This window comes from Hyla sarda, chromosome 6, assembly GCF_029499605.1.
Source record: "Hyla sarda isolate aHylSar1 chromosome 6, aHylSar1.hap1, whole genome shotgun sequence".
NCBI classification, from domain to species: domain Eukaryota; kingdom Metazoa; phylum Chordata; class Amphibia; order Anura; family Hylidae; genus Hyla; species Hyla sarda.
In genome coordinates this window covers 153699213-153722640 of record NC_079194.1, presented here as the reverse complement: position 1 = coordinate 153722640, position 23428 = coordinate 153699213, and the positions used below count along the sequence as shown (strand labels likewise).

The 23428-nt window shown below is 41.4% G+C and overlaps 1 protein-coding gene across 1 annotated transcript in view; it reads left to right on the top strand.

Annotated features, from left to right (window-relative positions):
• The window catches only part of CDH16 (cadherin 16), a 212665-nt gene extending 189479 nt beyond the window's left edge, over nt 1-23186 (top strand). Inside the window, exons 15-18 of the mRNA XM_056525592.1 lie at nt 11227-11478; nt 14898-15014; nt 21512-21628; nt 21783-23186. Of these exons, the coding sequence (XP_056381567.1) occupies nt 11227-11478; nt 14898-15014; nt 21512-21628; nt 21783-21880 (584 nt within the window). The 3' untranslated portion in view covers nt 21881-23186. The remainder of the gene's footprint in view (nt 1-11226; nt 11479-14897; nt 15015-21511; nt 21629-21782) is intronic.
• The last annotated feature ends 242 nt before the right edge of the window (nt 23187-23428 follow it).

Sequence of the window (23428 nt, the reverse complement as noted above, 5' to 3'; positions counted from 1 at the left end):
ATGACAATTTTAAACGTATACATTTCCCTGCATGTAGTTATGATTTTTTTTTAGAAGTATGACAAAATAAAACCTATGTAAGTTGGGTATCATTTTAATAGTATGGACCTACAAAATAAAGATAAGGTGTCATTTTTACCGAAAAATGCACTTCGTAGAAACCGAAGCCCCCAAAATTGACAAAATGGCACAATTAATTTTTTTTCTGTTTTGCCGTGGATATTTTGGTAAAATTACTAATGTCACTGCAAAGTAGAATTGGTGGTGCAAAAAATAAGCCATAATATGGAATTTTAGGTGCAAAATTGAAAGCGTTATGATTTTTAAAAGCTGATGAGGGAAAAATTAAAATGCAAAAAACTGAAAAACCCTGCGTCCTTAAGGGGTTAATATTGCTGGCCTATAGGGAAGATTTAGCAAAACCTGTGTGGAGGAAGAGTGGTGCAGTTGCCCATAGTAACCAATCAGATTGCTTCTTTTATTTCTCAGAGGCATTTTAAAAACTTAAAGAAGTGATCTGATTGGTTGCTATGGACAACTGCACCACTATTCCTCTACACAGGTTTTGATAACTTTCCCCCTATAAGTATAATTCATCAATATCAAAATCCTGGAAAACATCATAAAAAAGAATAAACATAGAAAACTTGCAGATGTTTCTCTGGTGGCATTTGTGACCATGACTTTACGGATGTAAGTGGTATTAACCGCTGTGCTGCCCACATGTAGAGGCTTATACGGAAGGCTAAGTACTGGCAGAATGCAGACTATCAACATTGCTTGACATTTACATAATTGACTTTAGTATTTAAACTCAGCTTTTCAGGCAAAGCAAGTGTACAGATTGTTGGTAGGAAGTCATTTTTTTTTACATATTTGCTATATTTTTCCACCTAAAGTGGACAGGGAAGGGACCACCTGCTAAATACTTTTGATTCTGCAGATGTCAGATGATAAAACAGCAAGGCAGGTTCTTGTAGACATAGGCTATTTTTTTCTTAAACCACACAGAGTTTACAGACAGCTGTGTATAAAAGCCGTGCACTGTAATTATCCATGATTGCTATATTGTTCCAATCTGAATTGAAATGAAGATTACATGAAACAGAGTATATAATGTACAGCGTCAGTAGGAGGTGTTCACAAGGGATTAGTAAGGAACATGTGAGCTGCTCCTACTGTAAAACAGAGATGTTGTATCTTCTAATCCTTCACCACATCAGCAGGGTTATTGTTTAGTTACAATTTAGCATTTGGACTCTTTGCTATGACACTTGACATTCAGCTCTGGAGGCCTCCCAATTTTCTTTGATGTTTCTTTGATTGGACATGATTTGGAATCCCCCCCTGTCTATATAAGGTTTACCGATGACAATGCATATCGGAGCAAGAAGCCATGAGCTTTTCCTCAGGCATGGTTGGAGACTGGTGGGATAGGGGCACCCTCGCGGAGACAGGCACAGCAATACAATGATAGAGCAGCGGTGATTGTCAGCTAGAAGTCAGATACCAGTTATTGAGCGCCCTCTTCTGGCTGTTAAGCTGTGTACATGGCTTGGCTCTCCCTCTGAGCAACAGTGCAGGAAGTGGTGTAGTTGGACTGCATTTCTGCCTCCCCACTCAAATTGCAGGCCTAGGCCCGGGCCTTGTTGGCCTAGTGATAAATTTGTCACTGGCTGCCACCACGATGTTTCACTGTAGGGATGGTTTTAGGCAGGTGTTGAATAGTGTTTGGTTTCTTCCATACAGTTTATTCCATCCATGATGCTTACAATTGAGACCTGAAAGTTTAATTTTGTGGGAATGGCAATGTCTGTGCTGTCAGCGCACTGCACTTGGAATCTCTGGCTGGATTTTGTCCAGCCAGAAATTCCGAAGTGGGAACCCGGCCTTAGTGGATGGAAACCTAACAATTGCTGTTGGATTTCCCTTGAGAGTGCAGCCTATTGCCAAAGCTTCAATCAGTGGGACACACAATGATCAACTTGACATGACCGTTCATGAAGTAGAAAATACTCCTTATCAGGACCCTCCATCTACATCAATATGGAAATTCTGCTTAGAATCTGCTTCAAATAAATTGTGTGTCAGGGTTTTTTTTGCATGGGGAGAAGCAAAGAAAATTCAGTGAGGAAACTCTGCCAAGTGAACATAGCCTAAGCCCTCTTTTAAGCCATTTACTGTCACTGCTGTGACAAGCTTCATAGGTAGTCTACTCCATAGAAACACAGGGGGAGGTTTACTGTATTAAAATTTGTGCAGAGGAAAAGTTGACCAGTTGCCCATAGCAACCAATCAGATTGCTTCTTTTTTTTCTAAGGCTTTTTCAGAAGCTGATTGGTTGCTATGGGTAACTGCTCCACTTTTCCTCTGCACAGGTTTTGAAGATATTTTCTTGCTGCTGGAGACCTCACCTTCACATGGAGAGAGAGTTCCCCCTTGTCTTTTGAAGGGGTTTTACAGGAAACAGCTTTTATTTCTTTTCAGGCTATTGACTGTATATACTAAAACAAGTTCATTATGCCCCCTCAGTTTTTTTTTTTTAAATGTAATTTTTTATTTTTTCCTTAACTAAAATCTTCCATACCAGTTAACAGTTTTGTTGTTCATCTATATACTTTTTCCCCAAACCAGGAAATTCTTTCTATGAATTGGTGCCCAGAACTAAACAGCATATTCTAGAAAATGCAAACCAATTGTAAAGCAGTAACATTATGTCCTCACCCAACAAGTCTATGCCAAGTGGATGCCCAAATGTCAGCGTGCCCAAGCCAACATCTTCCACGGATCGCATTGGACTACACAGCTTGGTGTCCTCTACAGAAGTAGAAACATGAAATTGAATCCCACCCTTTGTATCATTAATAAATAGCTAAATACTACAGTACTGGGTACACCATATAACTGGGCCATTCAGAGTAAGAATTCTTTACCACCACTCTCTGGGTATGGTCCGTGAGCCAGTTTTCAATCCAGTAAAAAAAAACTACATTTTCTAAACCTATAGACTGTAATTTACCCATAATGTGTCTTATAAGGGTCAGTTTGCTTCTCTGTTGTTTATTTAACAAATGCTTCTACTGTCAGAATTGTTCTGATATACAATGGAGAGCAATGAAATAGTTAATCCTTTCTGCAAGCCTTTACCTACGTAGAAGCTGATAAAAAATTGCCCATTTAAATATACAATTACATTTTCCTCTCAATATCTATGTGCTGTGAAAGGGATTTTTGTTGTCATTGCATGGACAGAGCTGAGTAAAGATTTTTTTTTATCCTTACATCATGTAGAATAGATGATAAATGACAGTCATCAGAAAATGATGCAATAAGGGGGTGGACCAACATTACTCAGACTTAACCCATCAACTGCTAGCGCATGGCCCAAAGATGCGGCCGTTTATGAAACGACTACACATTTGATATCAAATCTTTTCTGTCATGTTACATTGCAAATATTAAAGTAAAGTGGGATTTCCGATCAGGATAACCCTCTTTCATTGAGCAGCTCTTCTTATTATAAACTGATCACCAAAAGTTTGGCTCCAAAAAGGCTACTCAGTGGGAGGCGGCACTAAGCCTTCTAAGTCAAGTGCTGCTCTTTGCAGTTCTTCCTTCTGACTCAATGATGTAGGCTCTCAAGCAGGGGAAACCAATGGACAATGTCCATAGACTTATAAAAATAAAGGTTCTCCCAATGGAAAAACAACTTCTTATGGTACGTTCACATGAACTGGAAATTCTGTGTTTTTTTTTGTGACATTGGACACTAAATATTTATAGTGGGTAACGGTAATACCCATGTGAAGGAGATTTGAAATTTTTTTTGTACAAGGAAATTAACCTTTGGTGTAGATTTTGGGTTTTGATATGTTCTCATTTAAAACTCTCCCTGGCATTTATTTATATTCTCATTGACTTAAAAAAAAGTGACAGAGAAAATGCAATAAGGACTTGATGCCCATGTGGTGCTCTGGATCATTTCTATGGTATATGCTGTAACTGCGATATTATTATGCTATACCGAATCGAGTTGCAACCCTGTTACGTCCTGCGCTCCAGCCACACACGCTGGCCATAAGCGCTCCCCTGCTCTGTCTTCATCTACCGGTGGGGCTGGGAGTCGTATGGCGGGACGCACCCGCATGCGAATTCCAGCCCATCACTCGCCTCCACTCTCTGCTGTCCCTTCCGTCCTCTTGCAGTGCCAGTGCACATGCCCCTGCTCCTAGGGCGCGCGTGTCGGAGCTCTCAGATTTAAAGGGCCAGTGCGCCAGTAATTATGACATACACCTGCATCTTTTCTATAAGTACCTGCACTTCCTACTAACCCCTGCCGGATCTTTGTTTGCCATTGTGCCCTAGTGAAAGAAATTCAGTGTCTTGCCTTGCCAGTTCCTGACCCCTCAGTTTCGTTTCCTGACCTTGCTCGTGTGCCACCTGCCTTTGACCTCCTGCTGCGTTCCTGACTTCGCACCTGTGCCACCTGCCCTGACCTTCTGCTATCCAGACATCGAGTTGCCTTATCCCTCCTGTGCCTAGAATCTCCTGTGTGGTCGAGTTGTGCCAGGGGTAGCGACCTGGATGCCGCCTGCAGCAGCAAATCCATCCCGCTTTGCGGCAGGTTCTGGTGAAAACCAGCGGAACCTTAGACTCCGCTCCCTGGCAAGGCCCACGTCATCTACCACACCGATTCAGCGGATCCACTACTACACTAAGTGCTTCTGCCTACTGCCATGAGTCTTACAAACCCCTTTTTATTGACATATATGTCCCTTCTCTTAAAACAGTATTTTTCACTTGTTCACTTTCACTTGTCTTTAAAGGAGATATGTCATGCTGAAAAACGTATCTCTCATCCTGGGGATAGGCGATACGTTTTTTGGCAGGAGAGTTCTCCTTTTATAATACCAATGAAATATAAGGTTTTGGAGTGGCTGTTGCAAGGTCATTCTTTGTGTCCTGAGACATGCCTGCATTAAAAGGAAGGGATGCATGTTACCTACACAATTATTCATATTTTAATTAATGTGCAATTTACATTGAATCATTGTAGTTATGATAGCCTAGAACTGTCTACATTACCACCAGTGCACAGTCACCTGGGTAGAAACATCAATATCTCCAAAAAGCCAAGAGCAGATAGCAGCAGAATGAATGAGTGGATGGCGAATCCCCTGAAGGTACTTCTTATTTTCCATTCTTTAATAACCGTAGGGGTACACATTTTCAGAGCAAGCCATTGCTATAGTGTGAGAGAAGAATAAAATCTCAAAGTACAAATCCTCATCTGAATTTTTTTGTTGCTGGCCCATGAAACTGTTCTCTGTGTCAAATAATGGGAAGGTGGTGGACTAAAAAGCAACAAGTCCTGCAGTAGTAGTGAGTGATGTCGTGAAAAAGCAAGTATAAATTATGCTTTATATTAAGAAGGGAATAAAATGTGTTTAGTCCGTTAGGAAGATAAAAGAAAGATACAGTTATTATTTAAAAAAAAAATATTACACAATTACTACTTCTCCCATTGTCTTTTTGTATTGCTTCTATCTTTCTGTACTTTGAATGATATGACATGGCTTCCCTTCCATCCTTCTCCCCAGGGGCGTACCTAGAGCATTTGGCACCCACAACCCCCTCCCCTCCTCCCCTTCAATTACACCCCCTCTCCCCCCTCCCCCCAGGGGTGGACTAACAACACTCAGGGCCCTTGGACCAAAAAAAGGCAAGGGCCCCTGCTAGGCTCTGCAGCTCGTCAATCTTATGCCATGCCCCTATTCCACCCAAATCCCACACACACAATAAACTAAAATGTATATATGTAAGAAACACTTTAACGTAGGTAAATATCCATGACCAATAATACTGGTATACAAGGAGTAAATATATACCACCACACAATAACTGGATAATACCGCCATACTGTACTGAATAAAACCACTATACACAGACCAGTATACTATACAGGATCTGTATAAGTGATTATATACAGGACCATATGGCGGTGGAAAACAGCTGTACACAGGATCTGTATACAATATATGTGATTATATACAGGACCATATGGCGGTAGATATCAGCTGTACACAGAATGTGTATACCATATAAGTGATTACAGTTACATTTTGGGACTCACAATTACGTATTTTCTTATCAGTGGCGTCCTCTTTCCTTCTCTTCTCCGTCCGGATAAGACCACCATGTAGATCTCTTAATATCTGCAGGAAAAACATGTCAGACTCTGCATTTTTCTAGCGCTCTCCCCTCCTCTACACAATCTTTCCATCTATAGGCCCACAAACTGTAATAATGCCCTCCTTGGTGTCCTGCACAGTAAAAGGGCAGGTAGGTGGGTCGCCAGGTAAATAGGTAACTAGGTAGGTAGATCAGGAAGCCAGATATGTAGGTAGGTAGGGGGCTAGCTAGGTAGTTAGGCAGCCATGTATGAAGGCCAGGTACATAGTTAGATATCTTGGTATGTAGGTAAGTAGTTAGGTATCCAGATATAAAGTTAGGTAGCCCCCCTTCCCTGTAGTTATAGGCAGCAGGGTTAACCCCCCTTCCCCATAGGTATAGGCAGCAGAGTTAAACCCCCTTCCCAATAGGTATAGGAACAGAGTTAACCCCACTTTCTCCTTAAGTATAGGCAGCAGAGTCCCCCCACCCCCTTTCCCTGTAGGTGTAGGCAGAGTTACCCCCCCCCTCTTCCCCATTGGTATAGGCAGAATTACACCCCCCTCTTCCCCATTGTTATAGGCAGAGTTACCCCCCCTTCCCCATTGGTATAGGCAGAGTTACCCCCCTCTTCCCATTGGTATAGGAATAGTTACCCCACCCCCCCTTTCCTCCCCTTTCCCCATAGGTATAGGCAGAGTTACTCCCCACCCTCTTTCCCATAGGTACAGTGGTCCCTCAACATACAATGATAATACGTTCCAAATGAACCATCGTTTGTTGAGGGATCCGTGCAATGTAAAGAATAGGAAGTTGTACTCACCTGTCCCCGCCACTCCGGACCCGTCACCGCTCATCACCGCTGCCCTGGATGTCGCCCTCCATCGCTGTCGTTGCGTCCCCGTGGTGTCCCCGCCGCTCCAGAACGTCTCTGCTGCCCGGGATCGTCGCTCTCACGTCGCCATCATCACATCACTACGCGCGTTGCTCCTATTGGATGACGGGACGGCGTGCGCGGCAACGTGATGACGACAATGGAGCGCGCCGGCGATGGAGGAAATCCCGAAAAGGACGCTTCGGAGCCCCGAGGACAGGTAGGAGACCATCACCGGAGCACACGGGGCAGCGTTTATGCGATGGCCCCAACATACAAAGGCATCATATGTTGATGCTGCCTTCAACATGCGATGGCCTTTGACAGGCCACCGCATGTTGAAATGATCATATGTCGGAGGCCATTGTAGGTCGGGGGGGGGTCACTTTCCCATAGGTACAGTACAGACCAAAAGTTTGGACACACCTTCTCATTCAGAGTTTTCTTAATTTTCATGACTATGAAAATTGTATATTCACATTGAAGGCATTAAAACTATGAATTAACACATGTGGAATTATATACATAACAAAAAAGTGTGAAACAACTGAAAATATGTCATATTCTAGGTTCTTCAAAGAAGCCACCTTTTGCTTTGATTACTGCTTTGCACACTCTTGGCATTCTCTAGTTGAGATTCAAGAGGTAGTCACCTGAAATGGTTTTCACTTCACAGGTGTGCTGGTGTGGAGGAGGAGGTGTGATGGTGTGGGGGTGCTTTGCTGGTGACACTGTTGGGGATTTATTCAAAATTGAAGGCATACTGAACCAGCATGGCTACAGCATCTTGAAGCGACATGCTATTCCATCCGGTTTGCATTTAGTTGGACCATCATTTATTTTTCAACAGGACAATGACCCCCAAACACACCTACAGGCTGTGTAAGGGCTATTTGACCAAGAAGGAGAGTGATGGGGTGCTGCGCCAGATGACCTGGCCTCCACAGTCATCGGACCTGAACCCAATCGAGATGGTTTGGGGTGAGCTGGACCGCAGAGTGAAGGCAAAAAGGGCCAACAAGTGCTAAGCATCTCTAGGACCTTTTTCAAGACTGTTGGAAGACCATTTCAGGTGACTACCTCTTGAAGCTCATCAAGAGAATGCCAAGAGTGTGCAAAGCAGTAATAAAAGCAAAAGGTGGCTAGAACCTAGAATATGACATATTTTCCACTTTTTTGTTATGTATATAATTCCACATGTGTTAATTCATAGTTTTGATGCGTTCAGTGTGAATCTTCAATTTTCATAGTCATAAAAATAAAGAAAACTCTGAATGAGAAGGTGTGTCCAAACTTTTGGCCTGTACTGTATATGCAGTTACACCCCCCCCCCTCTTTCCCATAGATATATGCAGTTACACCCCCCTCTTTCCCATAGGTATATGCAGTTACGCCCCCCTCTTTCCCATAGGTATATGCGGTTACACCCCCCTCTTACCTATAGGTATATGCAGTTATACCCCCCTCTTTCCCATAGGTATATTCAGTTAGACTCCCCCCCTCTTTCCCATAGGTATATGCAGTTACACACACCCCCTCTTTCCCATAGGTATATTCAGTTACACCCCCTCTTTCCCATAGGTATATGCAGTTACACCCCCCTCTTTCCCATAGGTATATGCAGTTACACCCCCCTCTTACCTATAGGTATATGCAGAGTAGCCCCCCCTCTTCCCCATAGGTATGCAGAGTAAACTCCCCCCTCTTTCCCATAGGTATTGGCAGTTACACCCCCCCCCTCTTCCCCATAGGTATATGCAGTCAGTCCGCCCCTGGCGTCCCCCTTGTGAGTGGCACCCGGGGTGGGCCGCCCCCCCCCCCACACCCCCCTTGGTACGCAACTGCTTCTCCCACCCCTTTTTGATTATCTTAGTAGTCTGACTATAACTTGTACAGCTGTGGTTAGCCATTGACCTGTCAACCAAAGCATAGAAACACAACCATACCTAAAGAATTATACCAAAATTAAACCAGAAGGAAACTGATGGTAGCAGCACCATATCTAATCTTCCCCCTCACTCTTCCCTCTTGCCCATGACCCTTACCTCCCTAATCCTCAAACTTTCTGACCTTCCCCAAATAACTTCCCCAAATTCCCCCTCTAACCTCATACACGTCTGCCCGTATCCTGTCCCTTTCTTGGGTGCACTCTGGAACACACACTCTGTCTGCAAAAAACTTTCTTTTATGGTATATGAAGTTTTTTATGGTATATGAAGTGACTAAAAATGCACAATTTTGGACTTTAGCTAATCTTATATTTTAATAGTTCAGACATTTACGTGGTACCACATGATTATTATTTTTTTTACATTATTTTGTTTAAAAAATGGGAAAGGGGGGAGGGGATTAAACGTTTAATAGGGAAGGGGTTAATTCACTTCTATTCACTTTTTTTTACACTTAATTTATTTTGCAATCTTTTGATTGCATATACTGATCAATGCTATACCATAGCATAGCATTGATCAGTGTTCTCGGTGCTCTGCTGCTCTAGCCTGTACTCTGCTACCCTCCCTCCATTCACTTATCTGATTTGGACCCAAAATGTCGCTGCGGATGTCCTGATCAGCTCCACTGAGCTACCGGCACTGTTAACCCTGCATTTTAGATGCCACGATCTAAAGGGTTAATGCCTGGCATTAGCCGTGGGATCTGGCAGCCTGTAGCAACCAGGACCCACCGGGTTTACCCCATTCTCCGCTCGTGAGGATGGTTTAAACCCTGTTAACGGGACCAGGGCGGACAGGTATGCTCTTGGTCCTTAAGTCCCAGGATGCGAGGGCCCTTGGTCCTGGTGGGGTTAATGACCACAATCTAACCTAAGGTGTTACAGAAACATAGTTTACATCCTTTACACCATCAGACAATGTCTTCCCTGCAGCACTCTTCTATGTTGACCACCAACTCCCCCCCCCCCACCTCCATGCGCCAAGGTAACAAGCGTGGAGGTGATGTTGGCCTGCTTCTGTCAGAGAACTGCTCTTTCACCTCAACTCCACCTCCTCACTCCTTTGTCCCCTCTTCTCTTCTTTTGAAGTACACTCTGTCCGCATCTACTCTCTCTTCAACCTCCAAGTGGTCGTCATCTACCGATCACTATGACATGTAACCACCATCATTGACCACTTTATCACCTTGCTCCATACACTACTTCTTACTGGACATACCCTCTGTCATCATGGGTGACTTCAACCTCCCTATCAACATATCCAAGTCATCTGCCTCTAAACTCCTATGGCTAACCTCCTCCTTTGGCCTTACTCAGTGATCCTCCAAGACCATACATAGAAAGGTCCCACACTTGACTTCATTTTCACCCACCATTGCTCCTTATTGAACCTTTCAAACACACCTCTCCAAAACCTCACACCGACACTCAAATCTACCTCTCTACAAGCCCTTACCACTTTCTGTCACCTCCATCTCGAAAACGTTTCTCGAATTTGGTCCTTCCTCAACTTTTACTTACTAAACTACTGGTAAGTGCCCTCATCATCTCACGCCTGGACTACTGTAGCATCCTTCTCTCTGGCCTTCCTAAAAACACATTTGCCCCCTTCAATCAATCTTCAACTTGGTTGCCCGACTAATCCACCTCTCCCCTTGTTCCTCCCCTACCTATCCCCTCTGTCAATCCCTTCACTGGCTACCTATTGCCCAACAAATTCAGTTTAACTGCTAACCATAGATTATAAGGCCATCCGCAATGTTTCTCCCCCATACATCTCTGACCTAATCTCCTTCTATCGCCTCTCACGTAATCTCCGTTCTTCTCAAGACCTCTGCCTGCCCTCATCCACACCTCATACAACTGTCTCTAAGACTTCTCCTGCGCTTCCCCAATACACTGGAACCAGCAACCCCAACCCATCAGGCTGTCACCCACCATCAAGACCTTCAAAAAGAACCTGAAAACCCATCTCTTCAGGACAGCCTACAACAGCCCAACTGCTCCCTGATGACCAGCTGTCTCCCCCACCTACCATTTCCCTTCCCCTACCCCTTTATATCAGTGTGTCATTAACTGTTCCACTTTCATTGTATTTTCATCATGTATTTTACCCCTTATATATTTTACCCCTTATACAGCACTCTTGAACCAAGGGCGCTAAAAAATAATTATGAATAATTATTTATAATAATAATAACAATAATAATAACATTATGTATTTTTTTAGGGGAACCAGGTCTATCAGCTACTGCAGATGTTGTGATACGGATACTAGATGCTAACATGTACATTCCCAGCAACAGTAATGTTCCAAATGGCAACAATGCAAATGAGTATTTCTGCACACCAAAACGAGAGAAACAGAGAGTTATTATTCAAGTACGTAACAGAGATTCAGCAGGAATCAGCACCCCCTTCACAGTCAGGCTTCCTGATGACGCTACACTTCTTCGACAATGGAAGGTGACTGCTCTAAATGGTATGCATTGAAACCTACAACAAAAGTGTAGCTGTTCCATCTAAGTATAATGTTGCAAATAATTGCATAAAACATTTTGTGCTTTTCATTGTTATTCTAACGGTACAGGGCTGGCCCTTTTTCTCATAAGGAAGATTACGTTCTTTGTGGTCATTCAAGTCACGATCTACCTCTCAATTACCGGAGAGCTCATAACCTAGGGGAATTTGAAAGATATGACATTCACCTTCAAATTTAATCACTTTCTACTTTCCTGCTTTTATTTATATTCACTCTTTACCTATCTCCATCCCCTCTTCTCATGTCTTCTTTCTCTTTGCTTTCTATTTCCCGGATTGTGCACAATACCTTGTTTTAATTACTACTTTTACAGTTTTTTTCCCCATACTTTTACAGTTTTTTCCCATTATTGTTCTTTCATTTATTCATCTACAGTTTATATGTTGACATGATGGAGTTCTCACTTGCTTGGCCCGCGTGCTTGGATGGACATCTACTTTTATTGTTTTATTCATCGCACCACTCAATGGGGGAGATTTATGAAAACCTGTCCAGAGGAAAAGTTGCCCAGTTGCCCATAGCAACCAATCAGATTGCTTCTTTCATTTTTCAGAGGCCTTGTTAAAAATGGAAAAGGCAATCTGGTTGGTTGCTATGGGCAACTGGGCAACTTTTCCTCTGGATGGGTTTTGATAAAATCTCCCCCAATATGTTCTATTTCCTAAAACCCTAAATAAAGAATTTACAGAAGAAAAAAAACTGAAAAAAATCTAGAGCTTTTGTTTCTATTCCAGTTTTCAGGCTACGATGCTACTTTTCTCCCTACTGCTTTGCTGTCATGACAATAATACATTGTCATGTATTATAACAGATGTAGCTTTTACAAAGGGTACAGAAAGTAAAAAAAGAAAAGTGTTCATATTGTATTGCTCAAGGTTACCTCAGTTACCCATTGTGGTGACTGGGGTGTTGCAGTATGTATATAACCGAAAAAAAAACTTTCCTCTAGGGCTCAGAAAATAAAAATAGAACAAGTATGGTGGGGGAACTTTTCACTAAAAGAGCAACTATGAATAAACCTACAGGTGTGGGAAACCACACAGAACTGTGAATTTGCCCCAATGTAAATAACTTATAACAAGCGTAATCGCATATAAAAATAATTGTATTGATATATTGGTTAAAATGCATATATATATATATATATATATATATACAGAATCAATTCATAAAAAATATAAACGTAAGGGTTAAAAATACATGTACAAAATATAAGGTGGATACTGGGGTGAGGGAGCCTGTGTACCAATAAGAATGAGTATAGACAGTATATAAAACAAACCACAAGGCTGCTAGTAAGCTGCAATTATTATAATGGGATTGTACACACCAAGGAAGAAAGGAGTGTTGTTAAACTATACACAGGGAATATGTGCAAAAAAGGTAAATGTGCAAAAACGCATGAAACAACACACTCCACACAGTGGCCAAGAAACAAAAAATTAATTCAAAAAATTATGAAGATAAAATTATTACTGTTAATGAAAAAATTAATTAATAAATGGTGATTAATCACAGCACACTAGTGAAATACATAGGGGGCATATATGGTGCAAATTTTGTGCAAATATAACAGATAAAAAACTTGAACATGAAACCCAGTAGTGAATTGATAAATAAATAATATCTGGGTCTTAGCAGCAGTAATGGTGATTAGCAGCAGACAGGTAGCAGCAAGTAAGGTAACTAGCAGCAAACAGGATAGCGGCAAGTGTAGAAACTAGCAGCTAGCGATGATAATAAAAGGTGAAGGTAAGAGAAAAGAAAAGCCTTGGTATCAGCTGGCACAGGACTCACCCCAGTCCACCTCCACAACTCCGACGCGTTTTGCCGGAAGCGGCTTTGTCGAGGAGTGAAGTGGACTGGGATGGCCTCGGTATATATAGTGTTTGTATGTCTATAAGAATTGAAGAACACACCTGATACGTGGCGCCATGAAACTGCGGACCGGAGGAGCCATACGGGCACGTTAGATCATGTGAGGGTATGAACTCACGTTACCAATGATAGGGTAACGCGAGAGGAGGGCTATGTAAATGGGCCTCACTAAGATGGCCGTTTAGTATACTAATGCGCATACGCGCCGGCCCCGGTCACTAGAGGAAAAGATAATTGTGGCTACACAAAGATGGCTGAACATAGTCAGTGTGTAATGAATAGAAAATGAATGAGGGGAAAAAAATGGGTGACTGGACCAGGTGTACAGGGTCTCATTCTGGCAGTACAGTAAGAGGGATATGTAGAGACAATAAATAGTTAAATGAAACAAAAAATAAATAAATATAAATTGAAATATGAACGGGTGAGATTGTGTGGTGAATAAATATGTGTGTATGCAAATGAGGGGGGGGGGCAATAGTATGGTGTATGAATGAGTGGTGGCACTGGGTTGTGAGGATGGGATGAAGGAAGAAAGAATATATAAATTAAAATTAAAATTAAAAAATAATTATATATGTATATAAAGATATAGAAGAAAAAGTTAATGAATAAGGAATAACTAAAGAATATTGCAGTATGTAGCAGGGTCTGCTGGTATTAACCCGGGGGGAAAGATGTTGTTAACCCCTTAGTGTTCGTGACGCCAGGGTGTGGTTATTCCGGTATGGTAACCGCCGTCAACCAACCCAAAAAACGGTTTTGTAATAAAGGAATGTCCACAGCAAGGATTCTGAATAAACTGGAACTTTTACTTGAAATGTTTAGGGAACAGGCTTCACAATTATGCAGTTCCTTCAGAGGCAACCAGGACACAGGATACCTTGCAGGCTTGCTTGGACTTGTAGTTATTGAGATATTTAGACAGGCCACTGTGCTACTAATATATTCCTTAGCTCAGTAGTAGTCACTGGATTTGTAGAGAGAATTGTAACGCACGTTTTAGAAGTGGATGCGTTTCTTTAGGCTTTGGCCTAGATGAGATGAATTTGCAGTATGCAGGACTTTATGCTTTCTTTAGGTTCAGGAGATAAGAGAGTGAGAATAGAGACTACAGCCCCTTATATATTAGGGGGCTGGACTAAAGCCCATTGGTTGCTAATGCCTGGGGTCCCTGTGCCCATAGAACTCTGGGTATATCATATGACAGTAGGTCACATGACCAAGAAAGATCCTATACATTTTATACAAACTGTGCAACTTTATACACAAGAACAATATGTACACAATATAGATTTACAGTGCATTCAGATAAGACAGTGAAGGGTGAGCAAGGGGTGAGCCCTCCAGGAGAGCCCTATGGACTCTTCCTGAGGGAACTAGGTCCTGTACTGGAACAGCTCACCCACAAAGCCATGTTTCATTAATAAACTGTTACACTATAATATAAGAACTGAGACTTGTGTGCTATTCTTCCACAGGCACCCATGCTTATCTATCCATGGCAGTTCGTTACATTGAACCTGCAATCCATCATGTGCCGGTCATCATTACTGATAATGGAACTGATCCCCAGAATATATATGTTCAACTAAAAGGTAAAGTCATCCTTAAAAAATGGTAACATTTGTAACAAAAGAAAAACAAACATTTTCACTCACACTCACCTATAATCATTGCAACATCCAGAACACATACAATGTATTACATCACCTTATAGCCTGTTGTTGACATACTATAGAGCAATGTTGGCAGGCTGCAGGGAAACATGGGAAATGTAAAATAACCAAGCCTTCTCTGCTCTAGCTATGGGTCCTTCATATGATGGAATAATAATGTTGCAGGGAAAACAATCCCCTATTATATAGGTTTGCGTATTCCACACTTTGTGTTGTAGTTTGTATGATTTGTCTGCTCAACTGTGCTTGTCACGTAGAAGAATTGGCTCTCTAGCTCAATAAACATTTCTTTTGGCAAGGATGGATTTCTGTTACTAATGACTCGTGCTGCTTGTGCCCCCAGGCAGACACATCATTCTATTTTAAGTGTGTTTTGAGTGCTCGCTCACATACATCTTCTGGTGAACTATGGCTGTGTACTCTGTTTGCAGGATGGTGCTGAGTGCCAGACACATACACAGCCGCACATCTCATGGGACCAGGGAGGTGAAGATATGTAGGGCTAATTTTAGTTATGCTTTGGGCTTTTGGAGACTAAATGGCCTCAGACTTGCAGTATACGATTTTGAAGAGAAATGTTTACCAATCTTATGTCACACTATATTACCTTACAGTTACCTTTCACAACTTTCTGACTTCTAGACATGTTCCTGCAGTTTCTATAACATCACCTCAAGTCTATGACTTTCTAATTTACAGTCACAATTCCAAATTACTGGTGGTCTATGCTTAGGAGGGATATGAATGGTTAAGAGCTGTAAAACCCCTTAAATCAGATTACAGTAAAATATTTGGGAGGAATGCAGAAGAGACATACTGTGTAACCTCCAGGGCCGACTCTGCCTATAGGCAAAATAGGCAGCCACCTAGAGTGCCCTCTTGATTGGGGTGCCGTTCTGCCTGCTGCAATAAAGTTAGCCAGCATCCAAGGCACCCGCCCATCTGAAGCACCTGCCCATCAAGCAAAACCCCACCACGCTACCCCCACCCCACCCGTACAATAATAATCCGCTTTTTTCAGCCTGCTGGAGGAGCACAGCTTCACCGACATTGCAAACAGGGGCGATCACTAAGGTCAGGTTCGGCCAACATCCATACATCAGGAGGAGCACATGGGTGGGGTCAAGGGGCAGCAAAACTTGCCTAGGGTGGCAAAAACCTTTGCACCAGGCCTGGTAACCTCAATTAAACTAGTCTATTATACAGACTGAATGATTTCACTACACTCACCTTTGTGATGTCAATATCCAATCACAGAACGACCAGCTATATAAAGTAGGTGCCTTCATTGCACTCACTGTAACATCACCATCCAACAACTGACTCACCTGCTACGCTATACTTCTACACAGTCTGACTCCTGGATAGCAGTCCTGTAACCCCTCTGTGTGCAGTGATTTTGTTCTTAGACTGGATCCACACACTATATATATATATATATATATATATATACATACAGTATATACATATACAGGGTGGGCCATTTATATGGATACACCTTAATAAAATGGGAATGGTTGGTGATATTAGCTTCCTGTTTGTGGCACATTAGTATATGTGAGGGGGGGGGAAACTTTTCCAGATGGGTGGTGACCATGGCGGCCATTTTGAAGTTGGCCATTTTTTATCCAACTTTTGTTTTTTCAATAGGAAGAGGGTCATGTGACACGTCAAACTTATTGAGAATTTCACAAAAAAAACAATGATGTGCTTGGTTTTAACATAACTTTATTCTTTCATGAGTTATTTACAAGTTTCTGACCACTTATAAAATGTGTTCAATGTGCTGCCCATTGTGTTGGATTGTCAATGCAACCCTCTTCTCCCACTCTTCACACACTGATACCAACACCGCAGGAGAAATGCTAGCACAGGCTTCCAGTATCCGTAGTTTCAGGTGCCTAACCTGAATATACAGGTTATTAATATGGGTGATACTGTTTAAAATGCATTTTACTTTGAAAAAATCCATTCAGCTGCTCCTGAACAATCTATTTTTTTTCCTTATGTGCAATCTCATTTTCTGAGCAATTGAAGCGGTCTCCAGTCTTTTGAACAATGCTTCTCCTGCCCCACATAACCCGTCCTTCATAAAAATGCATCCCAGCTGTACTTTTATTGCCCGGGAATGGCTCAACTGATTTTTTCCATTTAAAGTGCATTAGAAACAGTATCATCAGCACTATTTACCTATATATTCAAGTGAAGGTGATGCTGTTAGTATCCCTTTAAGAGGTACCCTATGCATTCAACAAACCTATTGACTTCAATGGGTAGCAGTTGGAAATGCTGTTCTAGACCACCACATTACCATCTAGCCTCTAATCGAGAATCTTCTATATAAAGCATCACAAGACATATGAATTGACATAAAATGATTGCAGCAAACCAGCAAGGGCAATGTAACAATGTAAGAAAAGAATACAATAGTTTACAGTGCGCGATTGCTTTGCAAATTTTATTCTGGTTCTAGATGCATATAGATCTGTCTGCAACTGTGAATGGTCAAGTCTTTAAAATTTAATTCAGAAGGAAATATCCTTTTGTTAGTTTTTTTTTAAAGCATACCTACTATAGCAACGGATGCTTAGCTTATATAGGAATGTAAAATAATAAGTCCAAGAGCACTCCAAAATGGTTGATGAAAAAAGCGGGTGCTAAGTAAGCAGGCAGTAATCTCCATTATCAACCCAAAAAGTGAAGTTACCAACAGCTTTAGAACATTTTAATCCACGCAGGGGTCTTTATCTAGCATACATTGCATTGTGTATATATACGGTTCATGGCACCATTCTCTCTCAATAATCAGGCTGCCTAAAGTAGCCTAGAAGGATGCATTAAGGGCTTGTTCACACAAGCAGATTTACATTCAAATTCGGAGCGAGTTTCGCGCTGTGAGTTTGAAAGGGGACAGGCGCTCTGCGGGCTGTCCACAGCAGATTTCTGCTGCTGAAAATCTGCTGCCAACCCTATTGACTTCAATGAGGTCTGCGGCAGATTTTCCGTAGCAGAGATTCCACTTCCAAAAATTTGCCACAGAGAGCCCACCCCCTTTCAAACTCACAGTGGGAAACATGCTTTGAGTTTGAAAGTAAATCCGCTCGTGTGAACAAGCGCTTACACTACAGAATTTCCTAGCAAAGAAATTCAGCTCAGAAATTCTGGTGTAGCCGCCTTCCATTGTTTTCAATGGGATTCTTCTGCGCCGTGCACATTGCAAAATTTCCTCAAAGGAAAATTGAAACTCTGAACTCCACCAGAGTCTCTATTGCCTTTAGCAGAGATCAGACTTGCAGTGTGCTTCTCATATACTGCAGAATAACACACAGCTAACGCCTAAGCTGTAAGGTGATTATTATTCCCCATGTAAAGGGCAAGTATAATTACATAATAAGTAAGTTCACATCAGTGCTGCAGTTTCATTATTACAAAGACCACGGTTAATGTTGTATAATTCCTTGACATTTACCATTGCCTTGCTGAAGAAAAAATATCACAATAACAATGCATTCATTTCTTCCTTGGCAACCGCTATACTCCTCCTGGCAGCTACACGATGGCGCTTTAACTACTTGTAAAATGAAATTAGCCCTACAAAGTCACAAGGCTCCACCTGTCTGATTCTCAGTTGGGCCTGTTCTGATCTGCCCCCTGCTGGTTGATTCCGTATAACCCTGCTCTTGTTCTGTCATTGCTAATGCAGTGGTCAGCAACTTGCAAGTACTGACAAAGCTTTCAGGCTAAATGGAATCACATCAGCTGCTTCTCTATTTTAGGATGAGTAGAGCCCGCAAGTAATATTAAATGCATATGATGGATATTTTCATAATATGTCACAGCTGAGGTTCACTTGGACTTTTAGATGAGGACACATATTTATAAGTTTAGGAAAAAGGAAAAGATATGAACGAAAATAGTTGCATAATGTACAGGTTTGTAGCTTTTGAATGTCAATGTGTCATTATCCTGTCATCCCAAATGACATCGTTCCATTGCCCCATATGTTATTGTTTTCAACCTGAAGATTAGTGTATCAATGTCCTGAGACCTGTCAGGTCAATGTCCTATAAGGGTTAGTGCCATGTTCTGTAACCCAGGTGTCATTCTCACCAACCAGGTAATGCCTGATGGCCCATAGACATAGCACTTCACTCGTGGTGGAGGTAATGGACCAATCAATGCCTTTTCTACGGGACCCCACTGCTTACAGTCCACCCCAACATTCTGATCTATGAACATCATTATAAGATCATGATGATGCATTGACTCCCTACTACCAGAAAGGGCAGTACTATGGCAGGTCATTTTACTGTTCTTGTCCTGGTCTCCCTTCTCGCAGCATCAGAACAGATTAAAGGGGTACACAGATTTGTAAATCACTTCTATTTAAAAATATTAATCCTTCCAGTACTTATCAGCTGTGGTATGCTCCACAGGAAGTTCTTTTCTTTTTGAATTGCCTTTCTGTCTGACCACAGTGCTCTCTGCTGTCACCTTTGTCCATGTCAGGAACTGTCCAGAGTAGGAGCAAATCCCCATAGCAAACCTATCCTGGTCTGGACAGTTCCTGACATGGACAGAGGAGTCAGCAGAGAGCACTGTGGTCAGACAGAAAGGAAATTCAAAAAAAGAAAAGAAGAATAGCAGTGTGTGAAGAATAGCAGCTGATAAGTACTTGAAGGATTAAGATTTTTTAATAGAATAATTTACAAATCTGTTTAACTTTCTGGCATCAGTTGATTTAAAAAAAATGTTTTCCAGCGGAGTACCCCTTTAAGCCTTGTGGTTTAACCCCTTAAGGACTCAGCCCATTTGGACCTTAAGGACTCAATTTTATTTTTATGTTTTCGTTTTTTCCTCCTCCCCTTCAAAAAATCATAACTCTTGTATATTTTCATCCACAGACTAGTATTATGGCTTGTTTTTTGCGTGACTAGTTGTCCGTTGTAATGCCCTCACTCACTTTACCATAAAATGTATGGCGCAACCAAAACAATACTATTTGTGTGGGGAAATTAAATAAAAAAACGCAATTTTGCTAATTTTGGAAGGTTTTGTTTTCACGCCATACAATTTATGGTAAAAATGACATGTGATTTTTATTCTCTGGGTCAATACAATAAAAATGATACCCATGATTATACACTTTTCTTTTACTGTTGCGCTTAAAAAAATCGCAAACTTTTTAACCAAATTAGTACGTTTAAAATCCCCCTATTTTGAAGACCTATAACTTTTTCATTTTTCCGTATAAGCGGAATAAGCATTTTTTGCACCGTGATCTGCGTTTTTTTTATTAATACCCTATTTGCTCATACAAAACTTTTATTACATTTTTTATAAATTTTCTTTGGAATAAAATGCTATAAAAAAGCAGCTATTTTTGACTATTTTTTTTTTTTACGTTCACGCCGTTCACCGTATGGGATCATTTACATTTTATTTTAATAGTACGGATATTTACACACGCGGCGATACCAAATATGTATATAAAATATTTTTTTTTACACTATTTGGGGGTAAAAGTTTTTATTGGGGGAGGGGTTTCTTCACATTTTTTTTTTTTTACTTTTATTTTTATACTCTTATAGTCCCCATAGGGGACTATTTATAGCAACCATTCGATTGCTAATCCTGTTCAGTGCTATTTATAGGACATAGCACTGATCAGGGTTATCGGTCATCTTCTGCTCTGGTCTGCGGGAAGGCAGATCAGAGCAGAAGACTCCCGGAAGATAGCGGAGGCAGGTGAGGGGACCTCCGTCTGCCGTGCAGGATGATCGGATCACCGCGGCAGCGCTGCGGGCGATCCGATCATCCTGTTAAGTGATCGCGATGCTGCAGATGCCGTGATCTGTATTGATCACGTCATCTGAGCGGTTAATGGCGGACATCTGTGGGATCGCGGGTTTCCGCCATTACCGGTGGGTCCCTGGCTGCGATCCACAGCCGGGACCTGCCGCGCATGATGCCGGCATCGCTACGATGCCCAAGGTTATGCTCAGAACGTAAATGAACGTCCTGGTGCGTTAAGTACCACATCACCAGGACATACATTTACGTCCTGCGTCGTTAAGGGGTTAAGCACAGGGACTGAACCTTATACATATAAGAATTCTTGTAAGAAACAGCTAGAATATCAGAGAAAAAATAATTTAGTTACAAGAAGCAACCAGCATTCCTGCAGCTCAACCCAAATCGCGGTGGGGGGGGGGGGGGCGGGGGTCAGACTATGACCTATCGATTAAATTTGATCATGAAACAATTAAGTAAAATAAAAAGGTAAACAAAAATGTTCTCATAACTCCCAATAAAAGCCATTCCTGTTCTGTTCCAATCACTTTTTGTCAAGAAGTAAAAGTGTCCAAAAACCTGAATGCATAGCATTTGAATGACATTGTCCTTTATTCCCTCAGTTACAGTATGTCGCTGTAGTACCAGAGGTCACTGCAAGATAGACGTGGACATGATGGAAGGCATGCCTACAGTCTCTTCAGCATTGGGAATCACCTTGGGCACTTTGGCAGCAATAGGTAAGTATACCACGTGAAGCCTCAGCATCATTCCATTAATAAACACACATTTTATACCTTTTAGTTTTCTAATTGTGTCTACAACATCACCAAACATTATAGTCATTTTCATACTTGGAAACACTCATATAAGATATTGCTCTCTTCTTTTTAGGTCTTATTGTTATCATTATCTTCAGTCACTTGGCCCTTTCACCCCCGATTAAGAAGACAGAGACAGCAGACACCATTCCGCTGCAGCGCATGACTTGAATGAACTGCTGTTGCGTGGAACACACTGTCATAATACGGCAGTGAACCCAGTTGGTACCAGTGGGTGCTTTCTATCATGTACCATTGTGCTAGATTCTTTATTTTTTTTAATACCTGCAAATAGAGGCTATATCCACTCTTTCTGCTTTAATATATCAATATATCTCACAAAGTGTTTCCTTTAGTTTTCTTAATTTCTAAAAAAAAAAAAAAAAAATGTTGCAAAAGATTTAAATTTAAACAATATTGTAATAGTGGCTCAATTTGTTTCTTTAGGTAAAAGTGACCTGCACTTAAAAAGTACATAGGAAAAAAAAATAATCCACCTGAGGTTTATAAGCAGGTTAACCAGTGTCACCTCAATAATGGACTTCCAGTAGTATTATAATACATTGCATTTAATGGAAAAAGGGAGGAATGTTTTCTGTATTTTTAAATAAACATTGAGTATGTTCTTGTTGTTTTATTTAGCACAATGATAAAGTGAATATAGATTGCTTCCTTAAAGGGTGTGTTTATAGGAGAAATAGAAAAGATAACACAGGAAGTAACATATGGCAATAGGTTAATAATACATGCAGTGTTTGTTTTCAGTTTAGGATGACTCAGGTATGCATATTGAGCTAAATGCACAGAACAGTAGAGATTTTAGCCCAAAAAATGGTTGCAACATTTTGCATATTTTTTTTAGATGGTTTTCATGCCACAGTGTTTTTTTATTTTAATTTTTTATGTTTTTCATGTTTTATATGCAGTTTTTTGAGCCAAAGCTAAAAATGGTTCCAGCATGGAGCATTTCTTAATCCTTCTTTTATTTCCAATTTCTTTTGAATTTACTCCTGGCTTTGACTCCATAAACTAAATCAAAAAGCAAGTGACATTTTTCCAAAAAACTGTATGAAGCCCCCCTTAATCTAAGATACTATAGTAGATCAAAGAAAAAAACATCAAATGGGGAAACAGTCGCAACTTATTGTTTTCCAGATGTGGAGAACATAAAGGGGTTGTCTGGCAAAAATATATTCTTCGTTAACAATGAGGCAGGCCACCGCTGCGGCCAGTGACTGTGAAAGTGAAGACTGGAGGTAGGTCGATGCAAGACATTGCTGCTCTGCCGATCATTGGTCGCAGCAGTGTCTAGTCGCAGTCAGTGATTGGCTAAGCAGCACTCTTTGACGTCAGGGCCCAAGCACCAGGAGGTAAAAAGCAACGGAGACCAGGAGCAGTGGATTTGGAAAAGTATAAGCATTTTATGAAGCAGGAAATTTGGCACATTAGATACCAAAACCATTAAAGGGTTTTTTGGACAACCCCCCCCCCCCCCCCCATGTAAAATGTGTTAATTATTTTCCAATCTTAGCTCTTCCACTGACTGTGAAGTCACTAATATCGACCATCTGCTAAAGAATGTTAACATGTCTATGGCCAAGTGTTGACATGCCAGTGAGGTCACCTTATGGTTGGGGCTGTTGGCAACCCAGCCCAGATTGGTCCATAACTCTTTAGACTCTTTAGGGAATCTGAAATGTAAGCAAAGGAGATGGTGGG